This window comes from Planococcus citri, chromosome 2 (genome assembly GCF_950023065.1).
Source record: "Planococcus citri chromosome 2, ihPlaCitr1.1, whole genome shotgun sequence".
Classification (NCBI taxonomy): Eukaryota; Metazoa; Arthropoda; class Insecta; order Hemiptera; family Pseudococcidae; genus Planococcus; species Planococcus citri.
The window spans coordinates 45,674,241-45,690,849 of record NC_088678.1 but is presented as its reverse complement, the minus strand read 5'-3'; the positions used below and the strand labels follow the sequence as shown (position 1 = coordinate 45,690,849).

General features: G+C 33.0%; 5 protein-coding genes across 6 annotated transcripts; 3 read left to right on the top strand and 2 right to left on the bottom strand.

Annotated features, from left to right (window-relative positions):
• The first annotated feature begins 122 nt into the window (after nucleotides 1-122).
• Nucleotides 123-756, top strand: LOC135834089 (ninjurin-2-like). Its single transcript, XM_065347925.1, has 3 exons — nucleotides 123-336; nucleotides 390-448; nucleotides 532-756. The coding sequence occupies exons 1-3, from the start codon at nucleotides 123-125 to the stop codon at nucleotides 754-756; spliced, it is 498 nt and encodes a 165-aa protein (XP_065203997.1).
• Nucleotides 756-4,586, top strand: LOC135836088 (sodium channel protein Nach-like). Its single transcript, XM_065350683.1, has 9 exons — nucleotides 756-1,358; nucleotides 1,460-1,663; nucleotides 1,899-2,177; nucleotides 2,665-2,776; nucleotides 2,904-3,180; nucleotides 3,309-3,362; nucleotides 3,664-3,775; nucleotides 4,253-4,344; nucleotides 4,446-4,586. The coding sequence occupies exons 1-9, from the start codon at nucleotides 1,183-1,185 to the stop codon at nucleotides 4,556-4,558; spliced, it is 1,419 nt and encodes a 472-aa protein (XP_065206755.1). The 5' UTR covers nucleotides 756-1,182; the 3' UTR covers nucleotides 4,559-4,586.
• A 254-nt stretch (nucleotides 4,587-4,840) lies between these two features.
• Nucleotides 4,841-9,887, top strand: LOC135834088 (sodium channel protein Nach-like). The gene is made up of 11 exons (XM_065347924.1): nucleotides 4,841-4,974; nucleotides 5,066-5,260; nucleotides 5,349-5,493; nucleotides 5,566-5,699; nucleotides 6,184-6,268; nucleotides 6,355-6,453; nucleotides 6,554-6,746; nucleotides 7,595-7,680; nucleotides 8,553-8,701; nucleotides 8,788-8,900; nucleotides 8,984-9,887. The coding sequence occupies exons 1-11, from the start codon at nucleotides 4,889-4,891 to the stop codon at nucleotides 9,220-9,222; spliced, it is 1,524 nt and encodes a 507-aa protein (XP_065203996.1). The 5' UTR covers nucleotides 4,841-4,888; the 3' UTR covers nucleotides 9,223-9,887.
• On the bottom strand, nucleotides 9,111-13,743 carry LOC135836084 (uncharacterized). 2 transcript variants are annotated; one of them, XM_065350678.1, is made up of 9 exons: nucleotides 13,485-13,743; nucleotides 12,544-12,717; nucleotides 12,312-12,479; nucleotides 12,040-12,222; nucleotides 11,792-11,959; nucleotides 11,539-11,651; nucleotides 11,247-11,349; nucleotides 10,289-11,125; nucleotides 9,111-10,206 (listed from the first exon to the last, which is right to left on the bottom strand). In XM_065350678.1, exons 1-9 carry the CDS (start codon nucleotides 13,741-13,743, stop codon nucleotides 9,974-9,976), a joined length of 2,238 nt encoding a protein of 745 aa, XP_065206750.1. In that variant the 3' UTR covers nucleotides 9,111-9,973. The 2 variants fall into 2 exon arrangements, with proteins under 2 accessions (XP_065206750.1, XP_065206751.1); XM_065350679.1 differs by having other exon boundaries at nucleotides 12,544-12,714.
• LOC135836086 (uncharacterized) lies at nucleotides 13,522-16,601 on the bottom strand. Its single transcript, XM_065350682.1, has 9 exons — nucleotides 16,396-16,601; nucleotides 16,178-16,274; nucleotides 16,046-16,102; nucleotides 15,867-15,967; nucleotides 15,438-15,707; nucleotides 15,028-15,164; nucleotides 14,913-14,961; nucleotides 14,204-14,832; nucleotides 13,522-14,118 (listed from the first exon to the last, which is right to left on the bottom strand). The coding sequence occupies exons 2-9, from the start codon at nucleotides 16,244-16,246 to the stop codon at nucleotides 13,871-13,873; spliced, it is 1,560 nt and encodes a 519-aa protein (XP_065206754.1). The 5' UTR covers nucleotides 16,247-16,274; nucleotides 16,396-16,601; the 3' UTR covers nucleotides 13,522-13,870.
• Between the last annotated feature and the right edge of the window lie 8 nt (nucleotides 16,602-16,609).

Here is a 16,609-nt window from a genome sequence, read left to right as displayed (position 1 = left end):
GAGGATTATCGAAAATGTTTACCATTTCACGGTCAGTCAATTTTCTAATAGTTCGTGGTGTAAAGTTTAACTTGATCAATTTATTTTTGAATAAAAATTACAAGTGTGCAGTTATTTTCAAAATGGCCGATCAAATAGTTGAAATGGAAAAATCAATCGAAAAAGATGAAAATTCCAGCACCGAGGTCTATCCAAGTAGTCGTAACAGTCAACGAAGTGGAACTTTGTTCAATATATTTGCTTTGAAAAAAGCCGCAGCTCAAGGGATGATGGATGTTGCTTTGATGACTTCTAACGCCAACCAGCTGCGATATTTGATGGAATATGGTCCCCGAAGTGCTACTTACCATTGTCTTTTTTTGTTGATAATCTTCAGTTTGTTTTTACAGGTTGGTATCGCGGGTTAATTTTAATGATAAGTACGTACTACTTAAAAGGTGAAAAAGAAGTAGGTATAGTAGACACCTATCATATAGGAATACCTAGCTTTTATACTGAAGGAGTGTTATTTTTCATGTGTTAATACTTTAGGTAATCGTTGGAATAATTTTGATTATGAAAGGTCGATCAGATTTCCGTAGACGATCTACTTTTCGTCGCCAAAAAACCAAACATGATATTCAATTGAATCAGTGTGTAGGTGTGGGAGTATTTTTAATCACCGTAGTTAACGTATTTATTGCGGCCTTCGGTGTGAATGTAGCTTCTCCAACAATGCAACCTGTTCAAACGTCATCGCAGACCAAGGATAAATAAAGATCATCCCGTTGAAGAATTATTACCTACCTACATAACCGATACTCGTACTCTTTAATAACTCTATACATATACACACATATTACCTACTCATACTCTACGACCTACCTACCTATCGAAATCGAAATTAGTTCTTATTCTAGTGAAATCCAGGTATCTAAAGTAAAAATATTTTTGTAAATGTTTGTATTAGGTAAGTATTTTGATTAAAGAATAAATACATATGTACCTAATTACCTACTTTGTTATGCTTTGATGTTTTATTTCATTTATTTAACCAAATTGTCACACAAATAACTGAATTTTTAATGAAGATTTAAATCAAATTTAACGACTTCCATAATGCCCAATATTATATCTACACAAGATAGGTAGGTACTCATTTTATCAAATATCAACACAAATGCTTGCGGCATAATAACGAGCATGTGGACACCGCGTTTAGTTTTAATCCTTGCCATGAAGAAAGCTCGAAGAAAACCGACATCTTTCATTAAAAAGTTCATCAACGAAGGAATAAAATTTTTAAAAATTTTCGTATCTGCAACATCCATTCATGGCTTGATTCACTTCACAGGACCAAGAATTCATCTTATTGAGCGGTAGATTGAAATTTTATGAACACTAATAATCAGTACCTAGGTACCTACTTATAATTTTGATTACCTATTTTATTACACCTTCTCGTATCTTATAATTTCAGAATGTTATGGTTGATTTCATTCGTATTATGTTTGTATGGTGCGACAATTTTAAGTTTATCTACTTGGAAAAGATATCAGGAGACACCTACAGTCATATCAATGGAAAGAAACTGGAAAGATTGGAATACATCTTTTCCTTCCATTACTATATGCCCTACAGAAAAGTATGACGAATTGGCGTTGCAAGAACTTATAGATACCGAGTATGTTTTTTACCCTATTATTTAATTATTCTTTCGAAAATTAGGATAAGATTTCGACTCGATCTCCAAGATGAGAGGAATTGCAGAACAATGATATAATAAAATAAATTAGGTATAGCTAAAAACATCACTGAGAATAATGTATTTTGAGTTTGAACCTTTTCTGATGTACCCTCTATTTATTTAATACTTATAGGTAGGTATTTTCACAATGTGAACTCTTTCTTTCTACCAGGTTCAAAAATTACACTAACAAGGAAGAAATCTCCAACTTTTTGATTCATCTCGCAAACGCCACTTACTTCACGTTTATAAATGTACCAGAAATCGGAACGAACATTGTACCACCCTCCAGATATATAGAATTTATATATAGGATTCGTTTCAATTTGAGATACGTTCTAAGTAACAGCAATATGGAATTGTTCAACATCAGTACCTTGGACTTGACCATCACGGAGCTTGGTATTTGCTACGCTTACAATAGTCGTGTAGCCATTTATAACTCATACAGGTAAATTAAATTGTATCAGATTATGCTATTGAGCTTTCAGGGTGTTTGGTTGTAGTTTTTATTTACATACTCAACTTACGCGAGAAATCCCAACTGGTACATCAATTTTTGATCTGGACAAAGGGAAATCGATAGAGGACTCTAAAAATACACCGTCAGCCAAAATTTTAGGTGCTGAAATTTATTTTTCAATTTTTGGTGAATTTTTTAAAATTCAAATTTGGGCCAAAAATTAAAAAAAAAATCAAATTATGTACCAAATTTAAAGCTGAAATTTGCTTTGTGCCATATTTGACACCCCCCCCCCCGAGTCAATTGGTGATGGTTTTGAACCGTTCTGGAGTCCTTTTTCGGATTCTCCAGTTTTCAAAAAAAAAAAAAAATACCTACGTACGTATTTGTGAGAAAAAAAGACTGAAAACTGCGATCAAAACCCTACCATTTAAATTATTTTCCATGTATTACCTACTGTATTGTAATTTTTCAGCTATTGGTTATCAAAAAACTGGACAATTTTATCCAGTGATAAGTTGATAGAAAGGAATCCTCTGGATGGCGACATGTTTGGTCAAATAATGAACATGAGTAGTGGTTATTATGTAAGTAGATACAGATACTTATTTCAAGTCATTGCACCAGAAATCGAATCAAACAACGTCTTATTGCTAATCGGTATCATCTTTCTTCATTCAATCGTACAAATAATTTATTGTTTTTCCTCCATAGGGATTTATTCACAGTCCAATGGAAGCTCCAGATATCGCAGCTTACATGCTGTTCTCTCCCAGCTATGTGTTTAAATCGATTGAATTAACAGCTTTATCCACCTACAGTACGAGTAAAGTGAAAGATCTGAACATCGAGCAACGTAAATGCAGATTCTTCAACGAATCCAATCTCATTACAAGTCCAGTGTACGCCTATCGATTATGTAGAAATGAATGTCGAATGAAATTAGCCCATAAGTTATGCGGCTGTATTCCTCATTTTTACCGGCCTTCGTGTAAGATTGAAAATAATACCTATAGATTCTCCTTTCAAGCACTTAGCTTAGATACATGCACGATGAAAGCTGGTACATTTATGATTAATTACATTATATTGAACACTTTCCTGAATTCATATTTTCAGATCAATACAAAATATGCGATGTCAAAGGAATGCATTGCCTTGGCCAATATTCTGGTACGTATACATTTGAGACATGATAAGGTAGGTATTAGATATAGGTATAAAAATATAATTTTCGAAATCGATAAGTGACCGAGTTTTTGCATTTTGATAAATGAGCAGGCATCTGTGCTTTCAAATGCGCTAACAGAAGAGTTTATTATGTTATTATATCAATCACTCAGGTATTTATGACAATGTTGAAAAGAGATTTGAGACCTAATTTTGTTCAAGACAATGTTTTTGGATCATTTATTAATGGTTTGTTACTTGCAATGTAGTTTTCATTCTTCTAACAAATTTTTTATCCGTACAGAATTGCTGGTAAAATTGAAAGATTCGCTGACAAATAATAAAATCCAATGTCCTTGTCATTTACCATGCGAATATACTATTTATGTTGTGGAAACGGAAGAAAATATGGAATGGTAATTATTTATCCACAATCCTTGATACAGATCGTTTCACTGTAAAAATTACACTTTCCACACAAAAATTATACAACACTTATTGAGTTAACGTTGGCATGGTTGCCAAACCATTGAGCTGTAGGGACAAGATTTTTCCGGTTCAGTTTTTTGGGGTGAAAGTAGTTATTTCAAATTTTGGACAAAGCATGTTTATTCAGTACACAAATACACAGAGAGACTTGCCTACGAATCACCAAACATTTAATTAAAAAATAAATAAAATAAAAAAAAACGTGTTAGAGTCAATTTTTCAAATTTTAAAAATAAAAAAATCAAAAGTTGAAAAATGTGTTTCAGCGCTCATTTTTGGTTCAATTTTAATTATTTTCATTTTTAGTTTTTAAATGTCAAGTAAGTATGCAAAGTCCTATAACATTACTTTAATTCTGATTGTCTAATCGTATTTTGAAGGGATGTTTCTTTTTAATATTTCAGGCCTTTCGGAACATACATCAAGTGGAGCTTATCAAAATATCCGAGGATGAGATTAAAACGAGACATATTATTTGGATTCAGCGACGTATTAGGTTATATAATTTTTTACTAATACATAATATTTTATTTTAGGTTTCAAAATAAATTCTCAATGCGATAACTCATGTACCTAACTGAAGTTTTCATTTTGCAGTTTCGGTTGGCGGAACATTTGGTTTATTTTTGGGAAGTAGCGTTTTGAGTTTTATGGAGATTTTGTATTTTTTCACATTGCGTCTTTATTTGTACATTATGAGACAATCTTGAATTTCTGCGATCGCAGTAAGACTAAATTGTAACTTCAGAGCACGTATTAAAACTTGATTTTAAAATGGTTGTTTTTTCATTTCTTTGTGTATAGACAGTGGTTTTTATATTGCGGTTAATGTATCGATCAAATGATAATGATAATGGAAAATTTATCCATGACGAAATATCTTTTTTTACGTCGTTAACTAAGTATAATAGAAAGCTTTTAGGCATCACAGTGATAAAATTTAGAAACACGCAACATTAGACGAATGAATTTTCAAAAATTAGACTCTTTTTGCAGCAGAATATGTAGAAGTGGTACTTTTATGCGGTCGTAATTTTGTCATGTTTCGAATAAAGCAGTACATTACAAATAGTTCGATTCATGGATTTCGTTACATAACAGAACCAAATCGTCATTGGACAGAAAGGTAACTCATCTTTGTACAGATAAGTGCAACATGCAATTAATTTGCCAATAAAGCGCTCGGAATAAACTTGAGTAACATTTTTCGAAAATAGAATATTTTGGACAGCTGTGTGCTGCTTGTCGGGATTTTACACTTGGATGTATTTGAATGCAACTTGGTACGCTTTTCGAAATAATGCAGTAAGCTTTGTCATGGAAACGGATCATCTAGACTGGAATACTACTTTTCCAGCGGTATCTATTTGCGAACAAGAATCTCCAGATAAGCTTTATGATGTTGCAAATGAGTAAGATTTCATTTTCAAATTTTAACGATGAACCTACCTATCCAGGTATTCAGACTACACCTCTAACTCGATGATATTATTTTTATAGTCTATTCGGAAAGAATCGAGATATGAATTTGGATTTTTATCTCAGAGATATTGCTTTTTTTGATGGATCTTGTTACTCCTGTTCTACTCATTGTATAAATGGTGACATGAACTGCACTGAGGATTTCGATCTACTGATTGGGATGGTAAAGAAAGTATACACATTTCAAGGTGAAAAATTTGCGAAAAATTTCATGCGATGATGTTTGATTGAACAGATACGAGAAAATTGCGAAGAACTCATTGAGAAGTGTACTTGGAATGGCGAACCATTTGAATGTTGCGATAATTTCTTACCTTTACCTACAGAAAATGGATTGTGTTATACTATAAATTCTATACACACGAAAAGGTAAGATTTAAAAAGCACATACAGAATGTTTCAGGGATCAGAGCTGGGCAGAAATAAAGTCCTACTGTATTTTGTTATACATACTTACTGCGTTCGTGCGTGTATGTTTGCCTAATCTTTAGAAAACGGGAGTATAGGAAGGCTATTTTTATCAGTGTTTTGTTTCTCATCACATTCATGTGCACGACAAGAGGAAAATTTAGCTTTAGGGACCTCTGATTATTCTGATGTTTTTAGTTTAGGATGTGAACTAATGTTTATTTTTATGATGAATGACGTCAGTCAAATCTTAAGAGAAGGCAGCTGTTTCAATTTTAAAAAGTAACTCCTTATCTATCACAATTCTCAGTAGGTAGGAATTTTTAACTTGATTATGGAAGGTCATTACTTCTGCTCAGAAAAATTAATATAGTCGAGAAATATGAATTATTAAAATGCGTACTTTTTGATTGTTCTCAATTAAAAATAAATTATGCTTGAAAAGGAAAAAAAATAGCATGCCAAAACTAGTATCAAACAGAAAAACTGGTCCTGGTACTTTGCAGTTGGAAGCATACGAATCGATTAAAGTAATTAAATCTTCATCCGTAAAAATCTTACTTCAATTGCCTACAAAATTCTTCGTTAGGTACTTATCTATAAGTCTTGTTTTTAGGTGTTTGTGCACGCCACCGAAGATGTTCCTTATGTTAACCATCCGCAAGACGAAAAAGCACTTTTAAATTGGGGATCTACTTACAATATGAAAATTCAAGTAAGTGAATCGGTTGCCTCAGTAATATTTTTTCGTTGGTAGGTGCTTTTCTCTTTTTCATCTTCTTATTTTTATGATTCAAAACTGTCTGGAATTTAAGGTGAAGGAAATTGAAAACGATCGTAATTTACCATTGGTCGGTGTAGAACAGAGAAACTGTCGATTACCAGAAGAAAATTACTTAGACACTTACGAATTTTACAGCTATTCTACCTGTGTGGTGAATTGTCGAGCTAAAGCGCAAATGGCATTGTGTAATTGTACCTCACATTATATTCCATACAAAAATAAGGGTAAGTAACTTCACCTCTCGAATATACACGACAGCTTTTATTGTTAATGTTCCATTAAATTCAAAATTAAACCAATCGCGCGAATTATTAAAAGTCGGGAGGTTTTTCCAAAACCCACGTCGCTTTTTCATCAGCAGTTACAAGTGCGATGATTTTAGCATCTTTCACGTCCGCATTTTTCACTCTCATCGCTTTTTTAGTAACCTCTTTCGCTGCATACAAGAAATAACTGTTGGACTTGGTGAAACAGTGAGATATGAAAATATTTGATTCGCCCTGCTCCTTCTCCTTCAATGCGAATGGGCAGCGGTTAACTCGTTGCATCTGATCAGCACCCTTTTCATCTTTAATTCTGAATTTGTAACATCCGTAGTCAAAATTATTACTTTTTTCGTCCAGCTTTATCAGATCCAATTTCTCTTTTATTCTGCGATAAATTTTTATGCAAATTGTGCGGATTGTTCTCTTAAAATGCATACACGTTGGTTCCAATCCAAGTCTCCAAACTGAAACATTATACACATTGATGATAATATGAACCAAAATACTTGCCTATCAAGTAAGTTTAGTCTACCTATACACCCTACACACCTTCATTGATAAATTTCACAAGATAAACGCGAGAGTTTTTTTTTCAAATTCCAACGAACAAGACAAAAAAATCATTTTATGTAATTAGACTGCCATTTTTACTTTGGTGTATAGTACATAAGTATACTTACTTTACACATTCTATTATTGCAAAATTAATAAGTGGATAAAATGCACCCATGTACCTATTGGATACTTACATACTGTCATCGGATTGTGAAATAAATCAAATTTTGTTTTTGAATACTCCTTTACAGCTTCTGATGGGCTTAATATCATGGCCATATCAGTTTTCTTGCTTGAAATCAAAGAAACATTAACGACTGATAAAATAACTAAAACTGTAAAATGCAACATTATATGTTTTTTCTGTTTGCCACATACGTGTGCTGTTTCAAAAAACCAAATCGTATTTCGTATCCTGAACTTTTCAAAATACGTTGAAATACCTATACGTAAAAAATACAATTTCAGTAACTTTCCCATTAAACGTTCAATTGAATAGGTATACTGTCATCATAAACACAATTTATCACCAATTCTTGAATAATTCTAAATTTTGAATGAACGGCTTCCTTCATACTAGAAAGAATTCAATTGATCAAAGTAAATAAACCGAAAGCAATACCTACTTGGTTTCTTTAACGAATTCTTCATTTTTATATTTCCAAGTAAAAAACAGCAGAGTGTCTTCTTGTTTTTCAAAAAGCTTTAAAATGAATCCATCGATTTTGAGCATTGAAATGAAAATAATTTTATGCGTATGTCAACGAGCAATTATTGATGGAGTTGTTTTAACATTTCAGAGAGAAAAACGCCGACTTGTGGAGTTGCAGGATTGGGATGTTTAACATATTACGCAGGTTTGTATGAGTAGGCCTACGAATGCCTATCTCATTGCCATACCTAGACCTACCTACCTACTACATATAAAATTGTTCCTACATGATTATTTCCATATCGATGGATAACAGCAAGATTATTGCTAGCATATTTTGCATACTTAAATCTACCTACTCATCTATATTCATATAAAAATACTTACTTATTATGATTTCAAATTCACAAGATAAATATGGAATAAGTATTTTAGGGATACCTACCTACCGTTAGAAATCCGAATAAATCGATAGATAGAGATTTGTATTCGTAAGTAATCCCATCCGAGCTCAATTTCTATTGCTTTCAATAGGTTGAGTTGCACGAACAAGGCAGATATGTTTTTTTTTTTTTTTTTTTTTTTTTGTTACAGAAACACTCAGAGCTTTAAGATTGCAAGATTTAAAAAAATTAGGAGTGGAATGTCGTTGTATATCAAGTTGCAATGAACCAGAATACAATATAATATTATCAGATATTCAAATGTAAATATATTTAGGTCAATTTTATGTCAAAAACTTTTCATTTTTCATGGGAACAAATTTTTCTTAATTTTTCCAATTTTATGCAGGACAAAGCATGTTACTGGAGCAACATTTGGTACCAAAATAAGCATCGGCTTGGATAGGTTACCGAATGAAAGGTATAAAAGAAACGTGGTTCGAACTCGATTAGATTTAGTTGGTGAGTATATAAATGCAGTGAATTATTCCATATTCGAAATTTCCTGACGATGAATGGCATTAATTACTCTGTATTTTTTACAGTGTCTGTTGGAGGAACTGTAGGATTATTTTTGGGAGCAAGTATACTGAGCATTGTAGAATTATTGTATTACATCTTCATTAGAATGCATTCATTCAATATGGAAGAGCTGAAACAGATTAGACGTAATGGGGAAAAAAACTCAGCTGATAATATATTTGATAAACCTAAGAGACCTATCTTTACAACCTCTGGTTTAATATTGCCACAACAACTTGGCGGTTATTATTTCAGCAGATGATGGAAACTGCCATGTTATTTATTATTATTTCTATGTACCCACTTAATGGTTTTACTCATATTATGTTAATTTTTACAATGGTATCACGATTGAAAATAAACTAAGTATAAATCATGGTGGATAAATAGGTACCTAGCGTTTTCTTATCTAATATGTACGCAAGCACAATAGGTACAAATGATGTATACTGTACAGTACATGTACATTGTACACACAATCTTACTCATCATCTACTCAAATTACATTTTGATGGTTGAATCTGTCTTGATGATGACTGAATTGATAAGTACTTAATTATTATTATTCGTATTCATAACGTTGAGTATAGGCCCTAAGACTTGAATTGAAAGTTTCTCACCTCTTCGTATTATTAAATTTCTGCAGTAAAAAATGTGCTAAAATTTATAAAAAATTAAAATGATACAAAATTTGATGTTTTGATACTATTTCCACCAATTACAGTTGGTTGGCATTTTCTGTTAAAATTGTTTTGATTTCTTACAACCAATCAAAGCCAGAAAAAAATTGCATAAATCACATCGTAACAAAAACATGTTTATTTTGATTTTACGAACCTGATAAGCAGCGTCGATTGATGCTATTTGCTTCGCAAATTTAAAATGTAAGGGTTGTTGGTTTACGAGTAAATTTTTCAAAATTCGAAATTCGTATAGAACAAAAAAATTAAAAATGGATTCCTAAGTCATCACAACAACTTCCAGACAAAAAAAACAGAGGTAGGTGAATGAAATTACTTTTGAGGTTTGCAGTTCATTTTCATCATCAAAATATCATCTTTTTTACCACGAGATGAACCCCTCTTACCGCTATCATCTTTTATAAATTGCATGAAACTATCATCTTTTCCTGTATTCTTGTTGCGATATCTTTTATAACTTGAGATGACCACCAACAACATTACACAGGTAATGGCTATCAAGATTGCCCAGAATATTTTGTTGCTAATTATTTGATCTGTACTACCTGTGGAAACGTAGAAAAAAAACGGAAACATAAAAATCAAAAATATTAACTTTAAAATTAGTAAAATAAACTTGCGCATTACTTTTATTCGAGTATGGCGAATCGTTATTAATTTCATTTTGATGGTGGCTATTTTCCAGAACATTCTCAGTGTTTTCAGAATGATGGGGATCGTTTCCTTCGTGATATATTTCATCTCGGCGATTATCTTCCTCTTGATCATATTCGTATTTCGCATCATTCGATTCTACGACGGCATCATTTGAAACTGTAGTCGAGTGAGTGGTTTTTGTAATTAATACTTCAGTCACTCCAGAATTTTCTTTCGTTAAATTGAATTGCTGAAGAGCAGATAGATCACTTAATATAGCTTGATTTACTCTTTGAAATTCTCGCTTCATGGCAGGTGGTAATGTAGTAGTGGAAATTTCTGTGTGTAATTCATTATTGTTTTCATGGTACTTTGGAGAATAGTTGTGAACTTCTTCCTCCACTATGATGTTATTGCTATCGTTACTTTTATTTTCATCTAGACCGTGATAAACCAAATTATTTTCCGTCATTAAAATTTCGTAACTGCTAGTAGTCGTTGGAATTTCTTCGGCTTTTGAGGGAGCATTTGATTCCTCAGATATGTCATTCTTATTAATTGGGCGAGTAGAAGTTCCGGTGTAATTATCAACAGTTAAATTATTGCTATCGAAATTCAATTCGGTTGTAGAGATTGACACTGAAGTACTTGGAGTAGTTATAACGATTGATTTATTTGACTCGTGTGGCGGGGAAGTGGTGAAGCTGAGTAGGTGATTTTTTAGCTCGTTGCTGCGCTCAGTTTCCAAAGTATTTTCAATTATTGCAGTTACACGAACGGGTGCCTCGCTTGTACTTGTTTGAACCACGTCATCTGTCGACTCTTCTGCTGTAAAATTAAATCATCGAAAAATTCACGTATCAAAATAAAATTGTAATGTTCCAAGTCCAGTTGAAAATTGTAAGTACGAAAAATAAAATAAACTGCAACTTAAATGAATGATAGTTACTTTGATGATTTTCATCTTGACATTCTTCTCCTTCGGCGATTCTCAAATCATCGATAGCTGTTTTGGTGTACTGTCCTAATTCTCCTTTTCCTGCGATGGTTATCTGGAAAAAAAGTTGAAGATTGAAATGTCATAAATAAGTAGGTACCTATATTTGGGGAAAAGTGGAAAATAAGTGCCTATCTATCGTCGGTAAATCAGAAATTGAATTTCATAAGTAATTTAAAAATTGTGGATGTGTCAAAACGAACTAATTAAAAAAGATTATATGCTAACTCAGATAATAAATTACACGAAATTGAGTTGTTCGGTTATGTAATGGAAGCTTGATTTTATTCCATTCCGTTCCTAGACTGCCATTACTTTTCCAAAGACTGTCTCCATTCGCAGACACTTCAATGATTCCTGCAATAGTTGCATTAGTTATATATCGTTTTATATGCCGAGATGTCGAAAAATGTTTTAAAATTTAATGTAGACTAACTAGGTACTCATTGTTAGGTGTAGTTAGGTGGGATAGTAAGATAAATTATGGGGTAGTTTACCAGCATGGGTTCCATTTGCATACAAATAAAAAATCAAACAGTATGATTCTTCATCATCAATCGGTGGTAACAATGGTGATATATACCTAGCAGGTGCATTCTTTGTATCCATCATCTGCAACCACGCTTTCGTTGGTGCAAATAAACCTTCCAAGTATAAAAAGTGACCTATAGGTAAAAATTCGCAGAGTATGAGAAAATGAAAAATACGCAAGAAATGACTGATCACGAGTGTACTCTGAAAATACCAGAAGAATTTGATAACGATGTATGATCACGAGCTGGAAAACTATCCGGTGGCATATGACTGTTATCTTTAGGATCTGATGACATTACGGTCCAGTTGAAAAGACCGCTCTTGGAAATCCATTTACATTGCTGCGTTTGATTAGATTCGAACTGACAGCTTCCAAATTGACGAACCGAGTTTGCTAAAAATAATATAAACATATTAATTTAGCGCTTACGAATCTCGAACAATTTCCCTTGAATAGATAGGTATCTAAAGAAAAAAATTCACCGAGACATTCAGGAATAGTAGTGTCATTCCACCCTTGCACTTCGCAATGTAAATCAGAAGGTCCTATCAAGGTAAAATCCGGATCGCACTGTATTTTTGCTACAGCTCTATCATTATAGTAAGTAATTTTTCCGTGATGAAGTTTTGGCAATGAGTCACAATTTTTACCTGTAAAAATAGGTATTAACTAAGAAAATATTGGAGAAACCCCGTGTTCGTTCGATGCACTCACTTGCACAAACAGGAGGTGCGCCGTTCCACTCGCCATCTCTGCAATCCAATCTGGGGTTACCAATTAAAGTATAAGGTCTGAAACAGGTAAATCTTATTTTTTTTCCACGGTTTAAATATCGAATTTTTCCATGTGAAAGACTGACTGCAGGGCATTGAGAAAATACAGCATCTACTATAACAAGGAAAAATAAAATTCAGTTCTTTTATACCAAACTAGGCACTAGCGCATAGACACGAAAAGCTAAAAATATAAATTAGGTAGTGGGTACCTACATACGCCGCGCCTGTCGTCTACGAGTGAACGTATTCAAAAACAAAATACGTACCTCGTACCTACTTACTTACTATGTTCGTAGGTACTCTGGCATCGCGTTGTAGGTAACCCTGTTGTCAAAATCGTATTTTTAGTTCTCATGGATGGTCAAACAAACCTTTGAAATATTTTTATTCGAAGTGGAAATTTTGAGTAAGGTATACCCTGACTTGAAAAAAAAATCCCTACACAGATATTGACTTGAAATCTCTTTGGAATTGTTCACATACAAGAAGTATTGGCGCATGGTCATAGTTACTTTCCTATTTAAGATAGGATGAAGGGGAATTGTTTTTGGATTGTAATCTACCCGTAAAAAATATTTTAATGGGAAAAGCACACAAATTGGTAACCAGTCTGCACTCATCTAGTGAGCTCATTTTACAGAACAAAAATTGCGCGAATTTGGTGTAACACTATATGTACCTAGTACCTACCTACACCTTCCCTTTTATCGTGCTTTTATCCCATTCTGTATAGAACATAGTCTCAGATTAATTTGAAATTATACAAATTAAACGTATTAAGGGAGCAAAGAGAAATAATAACTACGGGTAGGTACGAGTACTTCTAAATAGAGATTTGTACCATTAAAATAAACTATAATCGCACTGTTTGTGACTCACCAATTAAGTCCAAACTACCGAGCAATAAAACACTAAATAATATTTTCGAATACATTTTAGATTCACTCAAAACTTGAACACAAAAATAACAAAATATTCTTCTATGTACTAGAACACAAACTAATCTAAAGACTAAAATAGTACTATCGCATAACACAGGAACAATAATCGTTGAACAACCGATATCTTTATCAGCGGCATAGAATTCAACAGTAGATGTTTGACTGTTGACATGCATCTTTGTTAGATTTTTTAACATTATTGTATTTTATACTCAATTACGGATAAGTACATTCATATAGATAGGTACACTGATATTATAAAACCAAAAATGAAATTGGAACAATTTAAACATCATAACAACTAGGCTACCTCCATTCATAGAGTTATGAAAAATATTTTCCTTCGTTTAAATTAAACTTAGAATATTTATAACGTCTTGTAAGAAACTTTTCATCACGATATCCATTGTAATGTTTGAAACGAGCGCCATGACAAGTCGAATCAGAATACGAAGGATTAGGTGTAATTATTTTCTCCCGCGGCGTTTTCTTTTTATTCGACTTTGATTTTCTGCGAGAGCATTTCAAAATTTCGATAGGATTAGCTAATTCCGGGCTAAACTTTCTCTTGACTGTAACATAACGTATACCTAATTAGCAACAAAATTTTTCGAAAATTTGATAGAAACGTTTGAAGTCATTGATAGTGATACTAACAAACAGCAGAATCCAAAGAAAACATCTTGTTATTGGCAGGCATCGTCGCATTCATATTCTCATCATTTTTCGGAGTAATTGGAGAATCAACTGTATCACTGAAGAATAACGTTGGACTATTTACAGCTTTACATCCAGACTCCAAATGATCGTTCGGTGAAAAGTTTCCTCCGCGGGTTGGCGATAAAGGTATATTTTTATTATCGCGATTATGCGCTTTTCCCAAAAAAACTGGCGTACGTAGTTCTTTTTCAAAATTACGATTAATATTTGGCGGTGACGAAGGTGTCAGATTATAACCATTGCTTTTTTCCGGCACACCAAATAGACGAGGAGAACGTTGATAATTTCTATCATTTCCTCCGTTTAGTTGATTACGCATATTGTTTCCTTTCCAATACGATAGCCTATCATTTTCGATAGTTGAATCATCAAATCGAAATCCGCCATTTCTGAAGTCCATTTTATTTTCATTTTTTGCACGTTTTTTCTCCGGAAATACGTTATTGGGAGAGGAGGCGAACACATTTTCACGAGGTCGATTTTCTTTATGAGTAGCAGGTTCGCATTTATCAGCTGGGCAGTCGGGAAACTCTGCACGAGTTTCTTCCAAATTTTGTTCATTTTTTCTAAAAATTAAGTGAACAAGAGTGCGTCTTTTCAAAATGTCACCTATAAAGTCTAATTTTCGAAATGTTGGATCAATTACCTTTCTATGTGTAGTTTGCACAAGTTCTTTCGAATTTTTGACGTCAGTTCTGTAAATATTTGAGTAAATTGTACCTGAAGTTCAGAATTTAACAATTTAAAAGAGAACGACGTACCTAAGGAGCATTTGAATCTCGAACTAGCTGTGATTATCGATTCATTCATAACTTCACCGATTCGTTTGTACGTACAAATTTGAAACGCCTCCTGAGCATCAAAATTCATGAATTTATGTCGAGTAGTGGAAGAATTTCTGTAAAAATACAAATAGAAAAATGTACTCGTATTCGACTTGATATTTGAATTCATTATTTTGTTGAAGAAAAGTAATGGAAATTTCTCATTTTTGATAAAAGATAATTTCACGGTAAGTAAAATGTACGTGTTTTGATTAGAAGAGCAATGTATACGAAGAACGAACAAGCCTCCTAAAAATAGAAAGGATACAAATCGACTAACACTACGTCACGGAACGTTGCAGTATCTTATACATGAAGGAAAAAAACTCGAAAGAAATAATGCATACTTGGCTTTAACAACGGCGTTGTACTGTTCCGTAAGATACTGATCTAATAAAACTTTCTTATTAATCTTCGTGGTGTTACTGGAACTCGAAAGGGTTACATCTTCGTTTCCTGGATTCTTCGATTTTGATGGAATTGGAGTTGCCTGCCGCTGTGTATTCGATCCAAAAAATCCAGTCGATGCTGCTGGTTTAGTTTTGTTTTCGAATAGTGGTTCTCCACTAGGATTTTTCTCATTAAATAAATTGAAAACATTTTTCTGCTTCTGAAAACTGTGGAAAAACAAGGTTTAAGTAGGTGCGCTGTACGGAAAGATAATAAGCATTCAACAGAGTAACCTGCAATTTTCATCTCTTCTCTTTTCCTAGAAAATTTTATTTAGTAAACATTCGAGTACACCTTTCCAACTAAAAATGAGGTACAATACCTACCTATCGTTCTGATCATTTGAAAGATGTTGGTCCTTTCCAAATACCTCTTGTTTTGAAACTGGATTAGCGTGAATTGCGTAAGGAAACACGCCTCTCTTCACCTATTTAAGAATTAAAGAAAATATTATGAAATATTATAGGTACTATGGAAAATGAAAATCTCAAAGCTTAGAATTTACCGTTAGTTTTCTGTTTGGAATAATTTCTCGGTAATTAGCCATGCTGGTTTTTTGATTCTATAAATAATTGAAATATAAACAGATCGCTGCATAAACGCACTACAAATTCAAAAGACACTCGATGAAAATTACCTGTTGATCTGCCGGATGAGCATATGTTTTGAATTTGGGTAGTTTGGATCGAAAGTAGTTCGGGTTCATTTCTTTTTTAGCAGTGTACCTATATTCTCTACAAAAATGACGAATAGGTATGAAAACTGCAGTAATAACAATTACTGTGGAACAATTGATATTCTCATCAAATACTTATGCAAGTTATGTATGTATTACTGTTCGAAAATGTGCGTTACTTCTTCACTATTGTAGATGAACTATGTTTGCAGTTTTTATGAACTTTTCTCGACCATTAGCGCGAGGCGATTCTCACATGCAAAAATTGAATACTTATTACAAAATGATTATTTATGCAAAAAAGGAAACTGAACCGTACTGAACATTTGTCAATTTAGAAACTGGAATAACTTAAATTAACTAAATTAAGTGAAAAATCAAAAATCTGATAGG